Source organism: Macaca nemestrina, chromosome 12 (genome assembly GCF_043159975.1).
Source record: "Macaca nemestrina isolate mMacNem1 chromosome 12, mMacNem.hap1, whole genome shotgun sequence".
Classification (NCBI taxonomy): domain Eukaryota; kingdom Metazoa; phylum Chordata; class Mammalia; order Primates; family Cercopithecidae; genus Macaca; species Macaca nemestrina.
In genome coordinates, this window is record NC_092136.1 from 111,885,938 (window position 1) to 111,901,890 (window position 15,953).

At 42.5% G+C, this 15,953-nt stretch overlaps 1 protein-coding gene across 7 annotated transcripts in view; it reads left to right on the forward strand.

Moving 5' to 3' along the window:
- Positions 1 to 15,953, forward strand: part of LOC105493620 (DIX domain containing 1) — a 101,135-nt gene that overhangs the window by 55,489 nt on the left and 29,693 nt on the right. For 5 of the 7 annotated variants that reach the window (XM_071075950.1, XM_071075952.1, XM_071075953.1 and 2 more), the window contains 11 exons: positions 1,120 to 1,268; positions 4,426 to 4,515; positions 6,058 to 6,111; positions 8,099 to 8,215; positions 11,278 to 11,382; positions 11,817 to 11,870; positions 12,368 to 12,460; positions 12,541 to 12,612; positions 13,649 to 13,738; positions 14,018 to 14,179; positions 14,703 to 14,769. In XM_071075950.1, the coding sequence (XP_070932051.1) occupies positions 1,120 to 1,268; positions 4,426 to 4,515; positions 6,058 to 6,111; positions 8,099 to 8,215; positions 11,278 to 11,382; positions 11,817 to 11,870; positions 12,368 to 12,460; positions 12,541 to 12,612; positions 13,649 to 13,738; positions 14,018 to 14,179; positions 14,703 to 14,769 (1,053 nt within the window). The remainder of the gene's footprint in view (positions 1 to 1,119; positions 1,269 to 4,425; positions 4,516 to 6,057; positions 6,112 to 8,098; positions 8,216 to 11,277; positions 11,383 to 11,816; positions 11,871 to 12,367; positions 12,461 to 12,540; positions 12,613 to 13,648; positions 13,739 to 14,017; positions 14,180 to 14,702; positions 14,770 to 15,953) is intronic. The other 2 variants (XM_011761419.3, XM_071075954.1) reach the window with 1 other exon arrangement.

Consider the following 15,953-nt stretch of genomic DNA (forward strand, 5'->3'; position numbering starts at 1 on the left):
ATTGTATGAGCTGAGGTGTCTGTGAGGACACAGAGAGTAGAGAGCAGGTCTGTATCAGGCTTGGTATGAAGCTACAGAAAGGACCACAAACAGTTCCCTTTGTTTAGACTTACATACTCTGTCTCAGTTGCTCTTTTTTTTCTTGCATAGAGAGAGAAACATGTAAGAAGCAAAGTGCAAGACTTAGAATTTTATTTACTCACAAGAGTTGTAATGAAACAGAGGCCCTCAGAAGAAAAACTGTAATTGAATTATTCTGTATTCTGCTCCCCGTCTAACCCTGGCATTAGTACCAAAGAGTCAGTCATGTTACTGAGTCAAAACTCCTGAGGCCTTAGAGAGAGAGGGAGAGCATTTATTGAGTGCTCCTCTCGGCCAGGCACCAGCAGGCTCTGCACATGAGTCACCTCATTTAATCCTCATGGCAACCCAGAGGGGTTATTATACTCGTCTCATGAATGAAGAAACTCACTGAAAGAGTTTATGCCTTTCTGAATTCTAGAATATGCATTTTAAATGGCTGTACATACAATTAGATCGTATAAAATAGACAAGGAAACCAGAGCAAAGAGACCTTAAAACTAGGAAAGTAAACGTGATGCTAAACAGTTTGTGCAGGTTTGTTTTTACTGGTTTGTTTGCTGTGTGACTCACACAGTATTCTGTATGAAAGTGGTCCAGTTACGACTGAGTGGTCAAAGGAATATTGAATTGAGGTCTCCCCACTAAACCTTCAGAGTAACCAGTAAGATTTTGTTTTCATTCATCTGACAGCTCCTCTCTTTGTACCTGGCAAAAATCAGGCTCTTGGAATGCCAGTTCTAAGAATCAAGGGTAAAGTCTGTGTGGTGCATACCAAGGCTCCCATGGAGGAAATCTTCTACTTCCTAAGTGTTTTAAAAGAGGATAGATTGTTCTAGCACCAAGTGAGCCTGAGGCCTGAGCTCATAGCCAGTTCTTTATGCCTCACAACCCCACCTGGTGGAGAGTCCAGTCTGTGCTGTGAGAACAGGTTCAGAACGCAGGTGACCTGAACCTGTGAACGCTACCCTGTGAACGCTTTCTGCCGGAAATCAGTTTTCTTCAACATGAACTGTTTTCCCTCTTTTCATTTTGTAGAGGAGACAGAGTCTCCATTATCTAGAGACTGGCGGCCAGGGAGCCCTGGAACCTATCTGGAGACCTCATGGGAAGAACAGCTGTTGGAACAACAAGAATATTTAGAAAAAGAAATGGAAGAAGCAAAGAAAATGATATCAGGACTACAGGTAGCTCTTGCCCTTGTAGTTTGCCCTTGTTATACCAATTGATTATTAAGTCACTATTATCAATTGAAAATAAACTGATTTTAGTTTTGTAGGAGGTCAGAACTGAGTGAGGAGTTTAGATATAGGGAGTAGTACAGAAAGAGCAGAAAATTCCTTATATTTGAGTACTTTAAATGGACTTTGTGGGCTGCTGTTCATAGCAGAGTGCTTAAGATTTCAGCAAGCCCAGGAGCCATTACTGATCCCTATCAAGTCCTTATTGTTGACGCTCTGCTACATAGGTAGGCTTCTACGCAGTATGTGGCTGTCGACCTGCAATTGCAGCTTTCACCAAAGAATAGCACTGTGAATAGTCAGGAATTTTCTTCTAGGAATTCTGTAGCAGGAAGAGTGTAGAGCCAGTAATGCTGCCAGGTTTCCATTTGAGTTTAGCTAAGGGATTTAGCTCACTCCTAATACATGTGCAAATGGATGCCAAGGCATAATGGTCAGGTAGAAGAGGTTTTTTTTGAGCAACAAAAGCCCTTCAGTTTTTCCTATACCTGTAGGTGCCAGCTTGGCAAATCTACCCCAGGGACTGACCCACTTGACATAGTTCCCACCCTGAGTGACCCCCTCATTCCTGTCTGTGTCTGTCTCTGTTTGGGGGAGTCCTTAGTGTGCTGATGACCCTGAAATTGCCTAGGAATATTCCTTTCTGTTTGTGCTGGGAACTGCAGTGCTTCTGAATTGTCAAATATTTATGGACACATAAACAAAGCCCACATTATGTGTGTGGCTCTGGCAGCCGGCAGGCAGTGGAGGGCGTGCTCCCAGCTAGCCTGCAACAGGGTGGGGACACAAAGGGTTCCTAAAGAAAAAAGGAGATTGGTGCTATGGTAAAGCAATTTGCATAATGTATGCCCCAGGAACTGAGAAGTGTGGGAGGAATGTTTCCTGCATAAACATTCCCAAACTTCATTTGCTCTGTATTTTTAAAATGGCTGGCTTATGAGACCTTTTAGATCTCTTTTCTGCCACTCCATTAACGAATACGTTAATGGAATGTTTTTGTGTGTGTTTTGCTTGCATAGGAAGTATGTCATGGAGAACTTCGAGATTATACCCAACCAGGTTGTTCCCAGGATGATTTGCATTATATGAACATAGATATTCATCAGTTTGGCTCAAAGTTTGTTTGCATTTCTTAGTCTGGGAGAAATTTGGTGGCAGATTAGACAGAAAAAGAAGAGAACTGACAGGCAGAAAGTCAGCATCTTAATATTCCCTGCAAACAGAAGAGTTTTAATTCACAGCCACATGATCACAATGAGAATTCAGTTCCATTGTAGAATACAAAAGGGCTCACAGCATCCACTGGGCTTCTTAACTCTTTTCAGTGATTAACAAGTTGCATGCTAAGCCACATCCAAGATTTCTGACTTATTAGTATTCCTTAGTTAGAACCCTTTGAACAGTTTTGCCATTATCGTTGATATTTCCATAATGTTGAACTCCCTTAGCTCCCTGCAGCCCTGTGGCTTCTTGTACCTGTTGCCATGACACGTGTCTGTACCTGTTGCCATGACACATGAGATAGCCAAATTCATTTGACTTACTCAAATTTTATTATTAGCATATGGCAGATCAGCCACTGGCTGGATTTTATTTATTTATTTATTTTTGAGACGGAGTCTCGCTCTGTTGCCCAGGCTGGAGTGCAGTGGCATGATCATGGCTCACTGCAGCCTTGGTCTCCTGGGCTCAAGTGATTCTCCCACCTCAGCCTCTTGAGTAGTTGGGACCACATGCATGCGCCATCATGCTCAACTAATTTTTTAATTTTTTGTAGAGACGGTCCCACTATGTTGCCCAGGCTGATCTCAAACTCCTACCGTCAAGGGATCCTTCCGCCTCGGCCTCCCAAAGTTCTAGGATTACAGGTGTGAGCCACCTCGCCCACCTGAATTTGTGTTGTTTATTGAAATAGGAAACAGCTTCTGTAACTCATCTCTTTTGAATCAAGACAGAATTGTTTCAGATATAAAATGGGGTCACATTTTTCAGTCTTTCACTGATCTGATAGATACTCACCTGCAGGGACAGATCCAAGTTTTGCAAGTCCTAAAATATATAATTTGTGTGTGTGCAGGGGGGCTTCTTGAAGAATAAGATTACAAAATTATGAATATAATAATTAGGAATAGGCCAGGCATGGTGGGTCACGCCTGTAATCCCAGCACTTTGGGAGGCCAAGGCGGGTGGATTGCTTGAGCTCACGGGTTTGAGACCAGCCTGGGCAATATGGCGAAACCTTTGTCTTTACCAAAAATACAAAAATTAGCCGGGTGTGGTGGCGCATGCCTCTAATCCCAGCTACTCGGGAGGCTAAGACATGAGAATAGCTTGAACCCTGGATTGCAGTGAGCCAAAATTGGGCCACTGCACTCCAGCCTGGGTGACAAAGTGAGACTCTGTCTCCAAATATAATAATAATGATAATTGTAATAATAATTATATTATTATTTGGTATAGGACCTTGGGAGAGGCAATGTATGCGGGGTCCTACAGCTGGAGCTTTCTTAGCTTCATGGTAAATCTGCCTCCCCATTCCACCTACTTATATTCTAATGAAAACCGCCTGGGTCAGGAGCTGAAATGAATGAGGACATCTCTCTGCAAATGTGTTTTCCTTCTTGTTCTATACAGGTTGCTTTAGGGAGTAAAAATGCAGAATCAGTAAAACAAACAAAAATCAAACAAACTCAAGTGAGTGCTCCAAATGGATTCCAAATAATTCATTATAATACTCATTTCTAAGCCGCGATGATTCTACACTGCTTTTAGATCATTTTCTCCCTGGTAAAATTGAGTTTGAGCAGCTCCAGTTTGAAATGTGTTGTGTCTCTTTTGAAAGAAAGGTTTTTAGATTTTCTTCTGGGGCCAAGGCACCTTGAAGCAGAGCAGTCAGGTGTCCAGAGAGCTGAAAGAGCCAGAGCATGGACCTGATGAAAGGAACTAGTCCCAGGGTGAGCAATGGGAAGTATCTAAGGAGCAAAAATTACCGATGAAATTTCTTGAGGAAGCTGAGTTGTGATTTTAACTAGGGGTGAGCTTAACTCTGCACTAAGTCATCTGAAGGAGAGTTAAGTTTCGTTCTGCCTTTGCGGTTATTTAGGCCTTATTGCTCAACGGATCCTTACCTGAAGATGAACAGGAGAGGCCCTTGGCCTTCTGTGAACCAGGTGTCAATCCCGAGGAACAACTGGTGAGCTCCATCTTTTGTGACTGGACGCTAAATTTGTATGTATTTGACTTGTGTTTAGCATTTGACACTGCTGTTCATGTCTTCTTGAAATGCTGTCTTCCTTGACCAGTTCTGGTTTTCCTCCTACATTTTTGAACATTGTTTCCTTCTTCATTCATTTAATAAAAAAAATATTTATTGAGTGCTGACTATATGCCAGACCCTATTTCAACATGCTGGAGATATGGTAGCAACAAAACAGACCTAAGACCCGACTCTTACGGAGTTTACATTCAAGTTCTCTTTGAAGCTTCTGTTTTTCTGCTTGTGCCTTTAATGTTAGTGTTCCTCAGCATTCCAGTCTAGGCCCTCATGTGTCTTAAACATTCACCTGGGCAGTAGTATCTGCCTCCAGTTCTTCACTCAGTTCCGTCTTGCTTCTCATGTATTTATTTCCAGCTCAGCCCTCACTATGGAGTTCTAGATGTGTGTATGCAATATGCAACTGCCTACTTATTATCTCCACTTGTAAGTCCCATAAGCATCTCAATTTCAGTGAGTCCTAAATTAAAGTTTTTCTGTCCTCTGCCCAACCACCAAAGCTACTTGTCCTTTTGGATATCTGTTTTGGATACCTAAATGCACCAAATAGAAATCTGGATATTATCGTTTAATCCTTTTCCTCTACATCAGTCAGTCACCAGGTTTTACCAGTTTACATTTCTAATTTCTTTATCCAGTTTTCTCCATTCTCACAGCCACTTAAAAATCAAGCCTCCATCCAGTATTCTAGCAACCTTCTAACTGGTTTACCTGATTCCTCTCCTGTCTTCCTCTAATTCATTTTTTGTAAAACAGCAAGAATAATTTGCTTTAAAGACAGACTTCATTTTGTCACCCTTCTGCATAAAACTTTTCATTGATTCCCCATTGCCCTCACTGGCCTTTCATGATCTGGCCCTGATATTTCTCTCCAACTTCATCTCTTGCCATTTCTTCTTCCTTTTACCCCACCCCCTCCCCTGCATCCAACCCCCACCCCATACTTCCTTTTTTTTTTTTTTTTTTTTTTGAGACAGTCTTGCTCTGTTGCCCAGGCTGGAGTGCAGTGGCACGATCTTGGCTCACTGCAACCTCTACCTCCTGGGTTCAAGTGATTCTCCTGCCTCGGCCTCCCGAGTAGCTGGGATTACAGGTGTATACCACCACACCTGGCTAATTTTTGTATTTCTAGTAGAGGTGGGGTTTCACCATGTTGGCCAGGCTGGTCTTGAACACCTAACCTCAAGTGATCTGCCTGCCTCGGCCTCCCAAAGTGCTGGGATTACAGATGTGAGCCACCACACCTGGCCCACCCATACTTATTTTAAGCTTTATCCACATAGATCTACCTGCTACTTGATGCATATGCTTCCATCAGAGAGCAGGAACTGTTTCCGGTTCTTCTTTGTATCCACAGTACAGAGCTGGCATCTAGTAGTGCTCAATAAATATTTGTTGAATGAGTGGCCTCTGAACTTCACGGCATAGGTGTTTAGCTATCTCTTTTTGTCTTGTATTCAGATTATAATCCAAAGTCGTCTGGATCAGAGTATGGAGGAGAATCAGGACTTAAAGGTATGTCAAGACATATATATTTTACCCCTTAAAAACATTATGGGGGCCGGGCGCGGTGGCTCACGCCTGTAATCCCAGCACTTCAGGAGGCTGAGGTGGGCAGATCACAAGGTCGGGAGATCAAGACCATCTTGGCTAACATGGCAAAACCCTGTCTCTACTAAAAATACAAAAAATCAGCCGGGCGTGCTGGCACACATCTGTAGTCCCAGCTACTCGGGAGGCTGAGGCAGGAGAATTGCTTGAACGCGGGAGGAGGAGGTTGCAGTGAGCAAAGATCGTGCCACTGCACCCCAGCCTGGGCAACAAAGCGAGACTCCATCTAAAAAAACAAAACAAAACAAAAAACCATTATGGGAATGTTACACAACTTCAAGAGGGAAAGGGATTTCAGAATTAGAATCTTTCCTGTATCTGTATTATGTCTTTTCTTAAAAGAGAGAGATACATCCCAAATATGTCAGGAAGGTAATACCTTTTTAATCCTGGTGGTAGGTAATAGAATTATAGTGTCATTGGTTGTACCACTCTGTATGTTTGAAATATTTCATGGTTATTATTCTTTAATTAAAAGAAAAAAAAGTGTATCTAATACCAGTACAGTCTTTTTTTATAAATACTTCTCAGAATTATTTTAGGTTAGTGATTCCTAGCTTTTCTTTCAGTCATAAGTATATGACTAAAGCCATTAACCCTCTCCCTGCAAGTATGCATGTATGTTTGCACTCATACTCATAGACATGAATTTTTTTTTTGGAGACAGAGTCTGGCTCTGTCACCCAGGCTGGAGTGCAATGGTGTGGTCTCAGCTCACTGCAACCTCCGCCTCCCAGGTTCAAACGATTCTCCTGCCTCAACCTCCCAAGTAGCTGGGACTACAGGTGCCCGCCACCATACCCGGTTAATTTTTGTATTTTTAGTAGAGATGGGGTTTCACTATTGGCCAGGCTTGTCTCGAACTGCTGACCTTGTAGTCTGCCTGCCTTGGCCTCCCAAAGTGTTGGGATTATAGGTGTGAGCCATTGTTCCTGGCCAACATGAATTTTTAATAGAGCAACTTTTATTTGTTTTGTTTTATTTGTTTGTTTTTTGAGACAGAGTCTCACTCTGTCACCTAGGCTGAATGCCATGGCATGATCATGGCTAGCTGCAGCTTCGACCTCCCAGCCTCAAGCGATCCTCCCACCTCAGCCTCGCTAGTAGCTGGGGCTTCAGGAATGCACCACCATGCCTGGCTAATTTTTGTGTTTTTTGTATAGATTGCTCTCGCCTTGTTGCCTAGGCTGGTCTTGAACTCCTGGACTCAAGTGATTCTCCCATCTTGGCCTCCCAAAGTGCTGGGATATAGGCATGAACCACTGTTCCCAGCCTAATAGAGCAACTTTTGAGCCTATCTGTGGAGTCCAAGTTACAGATCCCCAGTTTAGATATGTTAATTGCAAACTCTTGATGTGATACAATAGGAAGAGAAGAGATCGGGGTCTGGGTTATGGTGGTTCCCCTTCTAAAATCTATTTCCTAGTGACAATCGTGTACATATATTTTATCTATTGTAAGGGAATGTTAATTACTCAGTATTTCATTATTAGTTGAAATGTGTTTTTGTTTGACTCACAAAGAAACACTCCAACCCTTTGCTGAACATTAAGAATAGATACAATTATTTAATGACATTGGGGGTAGGCATATTTAGATATCATATATTTAGTGAGAGGGATTTAGATTATTGTAATTAGGTTTTCCTGTTGGTGAAGATTGCTAAATATAGAAATGAGAGCCTGTGGGAATGATGGGGTATCTTCTTTCTTGGCAACTCTTCTCTACCTGAGCAGTTGAGCCTGGGTGCCAGCAGAGAAGAACAGAATGGCTCTCTTCTTGTTTCTGTGGATCAGCCTGTACTGCTCACTGGACCAGAGCTGTTGTCTGCCTTAGTAGAGGGTTAATTTTTCATGGAATGATCAACTGGGTTTTGTCCTCTTGCCGACAGAATGAGGTAATGCAGTCTGAAGCAACCCAGATGTCACCATCTGATCTAACTATATTTGGTTTGCAGAAGGAGCTGCTGAAATGTAAACAAGAAGCCAGAAACTTACAGGGGATAAAGGTAAAAAAGAAGACATTTAATTCTTTAAATAGTCTCTGCAATGTAAAGTAGTCTGCTGGTGAGTGGTGAGAGGTGGAATTTTCTGTGGACCTTTAGTAGCTCTGTGCTATTGGTAAAGAAAGGGCTTTGTGGGAGGGAAGTGAGACATGTCGAGGAATATACCTTTGATTTGCTGAGGCTTATTTCTAGTGGTTATGATTCACGGTGCTGCCATTTCCATCTGTGCCACCTTGATTGTCTCTATATGTAAAAGAACCCTCTTCAATGTGAAAGAATGTCCTTTAGGGCCAGGCGCCGTGGCTCATGCCTGTAATCCCAGCACTTTGGAAGGCTGAGGCGGGCAGATCACGAGGTCAGGAGTTCAACACCAGCCTGGCCAACATGGTGAAACCCTGTCTCTACTAAAAATACAAAAAAATTAGTTGTGCGTGGTGGCAGCACCTGTAATCCCAGCTACTTGGGAGGCTGAGGCAGGAGAATCGCTTGAATCCAGGTGGAGGAGGTTGCAGTGAGCTGAGATCACTCCATTGCACTCCAGCCTAGGTGACAAGGCGAGACTCCGTCTCAAAAAAAAAGAAAAATAAAAAAGAATATCCTTTAAAAAATTGTTATTTACTTTGTTTTTGAATAATTAACTAACATTCAAATAATTTTAAAGGTATAAAAAGATAAACCATGAAAAGTCTGCCTGCCAGCTGTCCCCTCAGTCACCTAGTTCTCTTTCCTAGAGGTATCTTTTTTTATTTATTTTTTTTTAAATCTTGACATGGACTCTCACTCTGTCACCCAGGCTGGAGTGCAGTGGCGCGATCTTGGCTTACTGCAATCTCCGCCTCCCGGGTTCAAGTGACTCTCCTGCCTCAGCCTCCCAAGTAGCTGGGATTACAGGTGTGCACCATCACACCCAGCTACTTTTTGTATTTTGAATAGAGACTGGGTTTTAGCATGTTGGCCAGGCTGGTCTTGAGCTCCTGACCTCAGGTGATCCACCCGCCTCGGCCTCTCAAAGTGCTAGGATTACAGGTGTGAGCCACCACGCCCGACCTCTTAGATGCATCTTAACAGTTATCAGCACATATGTGTGTGTATCGTTTTCCCCCACGGTTTTACCCAAATAGTAGTATACTAGAAATACAACTTGACACCTTGCTTTTTTTCACTTAGTAGTATATCTTCGAGCTCATTCTATGTCAGTAGTACCTAAAGACTTTCCTAGGTCTTTTTTTATGGCTGTATCATATTCCATTGTTTTTCACTGTATACATACATATATATGCTAAATAATTTATTATATATGAAAATTTCTAGTTTTTGCTAATATAAACAATGGTCTAACAGCCTTGAATATTAGTTGTTTTGTTCTTTCCGAGATGAAGTCTTGCTCTGTTGCCCAGAGCTGAAGTGCAATGGCATGATCTCGGTTCCCTGCAACCTCTGCCTCCCAGGTTCAAGCAATTCTCCTGCCTCAGCCTCCCAAGTAGCTGGGATTACAGGCGTGTGCCACCACGCCCAGCTAATTTTTGTATTTTTAGTAGAGACAGGATTTCACCATATTGGCCAGGCTGGTCTCGAACTCCTAACCTCGTGATCCGCACGCCTTGGCCTCCCAAAGTGCTGGGATTACAGGCGTGAGCCACCATGTCCAGCCTGAATATATGTTATTTCACCCAAATGGGAGTATATCTGTGGAATAAAACCTAGAAGTAGAAGAGGATGTTTTATGTTGCTGCTTTTCCCCTCTTCCTTGCATATCCATTGATGGGCTAGACTAGAGTTATCACTCAGCAACATTTTCCAAAGTATATTTTGTAGGCTTAGTACTTTTGAAACACTTTAAAAAACAAACGTGTTCCATGGTCAGATAAATTTGAGAAATGCTCTGCAGTCTTGAAGACTCACTGTGAATAATAACATATAAAGGATCTGAAAAGGTCTGTCGTAAAGAGGTTGGCCTCAAAATGATTTAGAATTAATAACCACAGGAGTGTCTTTTCTTCCATGTAATGTCATGTGGCGCATTAATGTCCCATGGAGCACATTTTGGGAAATATTCCTTTGAACTACTGATGCCAAGGGTATCTTAGACTTCCTTTACCATGTACTGTCATGGCAGAGAGTATAATTAAGAATGGGCTCCCACATTCTTCATAGTCTGTACCATTTCTTTGTAGTCTGTAAAGAGAGAAAAGTCAAGACAAATATATTAGAATGCAGCCCTAGTCCATTAGTTCTGTTTGAAGCCACCATGGTTGATAGAATGTGTCCTAACTGTCCTTATAAGCAAGGATATCCAGCTCACCTTTTGTTAGGCATGATAGGAACCAAGAGGGTTCAAGCTGAGGGAAAGAAAACCTAATGCTATTAAGATCCTAGGAAATTGGGAAGAGGAATCATGAATCAAAGAACAGTTCTGCTCAGTGGAAAGATAATTCTAATCCTGGTCCAGACTAGGCATTGGAAACCATTGGAAGCAGGTTAGCAGCAAGGCTCTGGAAGCCAGCGTGGGAGTGATTTCAGGGATTCTTTAACAACAGAGTGGCGGGATGAATAGGGCCCATCTCTCCAGGAAATGGGGACTGGGCAGAGAGGTAGAGGGAAAAAGAGCTACTCTAGATTGAGTATTTATATGCCCAAGATATAGATGAGAAAGCCCAGGTGGGAGAAAGTAGAGTGCATTGTCCAAGGTTAACATCACAAAAGTAGTAAGTGGTAGCTTTATAATTTGAATCTGTGTCTCTCTGATCCCAAAGTCCAGTCATTCTCTCTCGAATACACCATGCTATGAGGATTGAGGGCGGGGACGAATAGTAAGCAGAGAAAAAAAATCAGGTTTCAGTAAGTTTCATAGAACAGTGGAAAGGATTTTGGTCTGGATGCCAGTTTCCTAGAGGGGGACAGAAAAACCCCTCCTCAGCAACTCATGGCAAGACCCTTTTACTCCATTTGTCTTCCAGTCTGCCATAACGAATGCTGGAAACACATTAAAGGGTTTAGTAATTTGTAATAACAACTGGCTGATTGATGAATTGAGACAACAGTAATTAGTATGCTTTTTCCCCTAGGATGCCTTGCAGCAGAGATTGACTCAGCAGGACACATCTGTTCTTCAGCTCAAACAAGAGCTACTGAGGGCAAATATGGACAAAGATGAGCTGCACAACCAGAATGTGAGTTAAATGAATGAGCCTTGACCTCAGTGAGCCCCATTAGCAGAACAGGCTAGTGCATGAAGTGCTATTAGACTGGCCATCCTAATCTCTTATCTTGCTTCTGGGATGCCTGCCCTAAGTGTCTGCAATTATTTTTATTCCCCATTAGACTCATCTCTGTTCCTAGGTGAAAGCCCACATCATACTGGGCAGGAAGGTCGTTGATCTCCTCTTCAACTTTGAGGACACTGAGATACCGAGGCAAAATTGTGGTTCTACAGTCTAATTACTTCACTAACAACATGGAGAGCAGCTGTGTATTTTTACCATCATACCCTCTCTGTGCTGCATACTGTTAACTGCCAGCATTAACTATGGTTACTAAGTAGCTGGTTTCCTTGAGGATTAGCAGGCAGTACCTGCGTACCATGAATTCTTTCTTATCCTTGCAGGTGGATCTGCAGAGGAAGCTAGATGAGAGGAACCGGCTCTTGGGAGAATATAAAGTAAGAGTGAATATCAGTTTGGAAATGCCTTCCACTGACCTTTCATGAACAGCCCATTATTGTTGCTCAAAAAGCACTTAAGTATTCTATTCTCATCCTTGCTTTTTAATTATTGTTTTATCCTTGCTTTTTAGAAGGAAGCATTTTTCTGTGTCCCCTGATGCACTAGCCCTGAAGAATAGATGGCACAGCTAGGAGAGGGAGTACAGGACGAGGGGTCTAGAAACTTCAGTTCTAGTCTTACCTTTATCTCTGACTAGTATGAATGGCTCATACTGGTCCTCCTACAAATGACAGTTCCCTTCTTCATTACTCTTGAAGAATCCTTTGCACTATGTAAGACTATTATGGTGTGTAAAGTCTTCCTGGTATGTTCTGAGGAAAGGACTTTCTTTTCCTGAGGCTCTACTTTACTTGAGTGGAAGTTATATTACAGAGGGGAACTTTTCAGTGCCCCTGGTTTTGCCACTCATCTGAAAGCTCTATCTCTGTTGCAGAAAGAGCTGGGGCAGAAGGATCGCCTCCTTCAGCAGCACCAGGCCAAGTTAGAAGAAGCACTCCGGAAACTCTCTGATGCCAGTTACCACCAGGTCAGAACATATTCAGCCCCTGACTCTCCTGCCCCTTTGGCCCAAAGAAATCCTTTTCTGATTTAGTGTCTGTTTTGCAGGTGGATCTAGAGCGAGAGCTAGAACACAAAGATGTCCTCTTGGCTCACTGTATGAAAAGAGAGGCAGATGAGGTAACCTAGACCCTGTGTTCTCCCTCCCACATTTATGAAGCAAACGGGGCGATGGTGTTTCTGACTCAGAGCTGAACCAAGGCCACAGGCTCGTTTGTTAGGAGACTCTATGATGAGCTAGTTAAGAGGACAGGTTCCAGAATAAGAAAATCTGGTTTCATGTTCTACCTTTACCACTCCTACGTTGTGTGGCCTTCAGTTGCTTATCTTCTGAACCTTAGAAATAGGGCTTATTTGGAAAATGGAAATAATAGTGATTCAGTCCGTCATTATGAAGAATATATGAGGTAATCCACATAAATAACTAAGCACAGTCCTGTTGGATCCACTTGGCATAGAGTCAGACTCAAAAAATATTCACCATGGCCTGGCACAGTGGCTCACATCTGTAATCCTAGCACTTTGGGAGGCCAAGGCAGGTGGCTAACTTGAGGTCAGGAGTTTGAGACCAGCCTGGCCAATGTGGTGAAACCCCGTCTCTACTAAAAATACAAAAATTAGCCAGGCAAGATGGCACGGGCCTGTAATCCCAGCCACTCAGGCGGCTGATGCAGGAGAATCGCTTGAACCCGGAGGGGGGGCGGTGGGCAGAGGTTGCCATAAGCTGAGATTGTACCACTTCACTCCAGCCTGAGTGACAGAGCAAGACTGTCCCAAAAAACAAAACAAAACATATATATATATATATTCAGCATTATTTTTAAATTACTGAAGCAAAGCCAGGCAGTGCTGGAGCAGCATTCTGAGGCTCTCCAGTGCTGTGGCAGAGGCTAGGTTGTGGCCTCCAGGTGGAGGTTAGCATTTCCTTCATTCACATCCAACAATGCGTACTAAGTATCAAGTGCTGGGCATATGGCAGTGACCAAAAGGGGAAAAAAATCTATACTTAAGAACGATACATTTTAATAAAGAGAGCCATTAAACAGACAATTATATACTTCGTCAGGAACTGATAAATGTAAAGAAGAAAAATAAGACAGCACATCTAGTTTACAATTCTCCCTTTAACAAGCAACATTTCTTCATGCTGCTATAGGTGACCAACTACAACAGTCACAACTCTCAAAGCAATGGTTTTCTCCTTCCAACAGCAGGAAAAGGAGCTGCTTCAATCAGCAACAGAGGGGTAGGTACCTGGATTGACAGAGACCTGCCATTTCTCACTGAAACCAAAGAGTGCCAAACCCACGGCCAGTGGATGAGGCCTTTTATATTCCAGTTCCCTAATTCCTGGATCTGTGGAGTGTGTAAAGATGTGAGGCACTTGCTATACAAAATTAAGAATTAGTGGAGAAACCATAGGCCTGCTTCTGTGGGGGAAAAATAAATCTCTTCTGGAAACTTCAGCCCAGTGGTTGGGATGTGGCACCGGGCCATGCCAGCAGCACCTTATTTTTGCCCACAGACCAGCGACCTGCAGCTTGTTCGAGATGCTCTCCGCAGCCTGCGCAACAGCTTCAGTGGGCACGATCCTCAGCACCACACCATTGACAGCTTGGAGCAGGGCATCTCCAGCCTCATGGAGCGCCTGCACGTTATGGAGACGCAGAAGAAACAAGAAAGAAAGGTAACCTTCTTGCTGTGGTGTCTCTCTTAGGCAAGCTCCTGAGAAAGCCGGGTTTTAAGAATGTTAATTGAGAGGAAGGCAGTGTGAAGAGATACAAGACCCTGTTAAAGGTTAGAGTTGTTTTTCTCCATTAGTTTTTCTCTCAGTGGAACTGACTATTCCTTATGGTATGACAATCCAGAGAAGGAGTTCATGGTCACACTGGCTCCCAGAAACTGTAGCTGTGTAAGGATTGTGGCTCTTGACCCCACAGGGTCTCCCTTTACTGCTTCTTCCCCTCCCACCTACCCCTGAATGAGCTTGGCATTGGATGAGAAAATATATGGAAAATACATTGGAAACCAGAAAGCCTTTCATATATATTATTATTGTTTATTGTTAGGATACATATATTCGATTTTATATGTTGTGGAAGAGGTGGTAGAAAAATATGTAGTATTTTAAGCACACTTTTATGATTTAAATTTCTTGGTTAAATTCTCCCATTGATCATAACTCTTGTGATTTTTGTGTGGCTCCGCAGGTTCGGGTCAAGTCACCCAGAACTCAAGTAGGTAGTGAATACCGGGAGTCCTGGCCCCCTAATTCAAGTAAGTACCCATTTTTGCTCAGTAGGGACTCCTAGCATATTAGACCAGGAATTTAGTATTTTTCATACTACCAATATTTTGGGGATGTAATTTTTCTTGTAGTACTTCACTTTTATACTATTTTGTTTCTGTAGAAATACTGGAATTGAGTTAGTTCTAAGACCATGAAGACATATGCCATCATCACCCCCAGTGCCATTTAGCCACATGCAGGCAGGATGCTGTTGACTCAGAGAGGCTAAAATATCTTTGAAGAACATACAAGCTCAAAACATTTATGCTGAAAAAGCAAAATATAAAACAACAAATACACATACATACATAAATTTTCCTACACTCCCAGATAGCACAAAAAAAATTTCCACTTCTTCCTTGAAGCAAGGCATTTAATTTATTTGGAGATACTCTTAAAACTTTGAGCGCTGAGGCTGGGTGCGGTGGCTCACGCCTGTAATCCCAGCACTCTAGGAGGCTGAGGCGGGCGGATCACCTGAGGTCAGGAGTTCAAGACCAGCCTGGCCAACATGGTGAAACCCCATCTCTACTAAAAATACAAAAATTAGCCAGGTGTGGTGGCACACGCCTGTAATCTCAGCTACTCAGGAGGCTGAGGCAAGAGAATCACTTGAACCCAGGAGACAGAGGTTGCAGTGAGCCAAGATTGCGCCATTGCACTCCAGCCTGGGCGACAGAGACTCCATCTCAAAAAAACAAAACAAAACAAAACAAAAAACTTTGAGTGCTTAAGGCATTTAGTTTAAGTCCTGCAAAATGTTTGCACCATCTAGTGGCCATGGCTAGAAAGTGTATTTTAACCTGCTCCATGCCCACTCTATATTTTTTCCCATTTGTTCAAACTTGTTGGAAAGCTACCCTGCCTGGTAATTCCTATTTTAGTTTGTATTTTGCCTTTTGTGGCTTAGTAATGTTCACATTTTCTTATTTTTTAATCAAGCCTAATCGAAAGGTGTCTAAACAATAATTTATAAAAACCAAATAGTAAAAAGCTGACTAGAAACAGTTTTGTATGTTACATATAAATTTTTAAAAGCACATTAAGAAACCTAAATTAAAATACTGAAAATACTTGCAAAAATATGAAATGTAAAATTTTTTTGTAGAGTAAATAAAATAGCATTTCAAACCTCTGATCCCAGATATCTTTTCCTCTTGGATGAGGTATC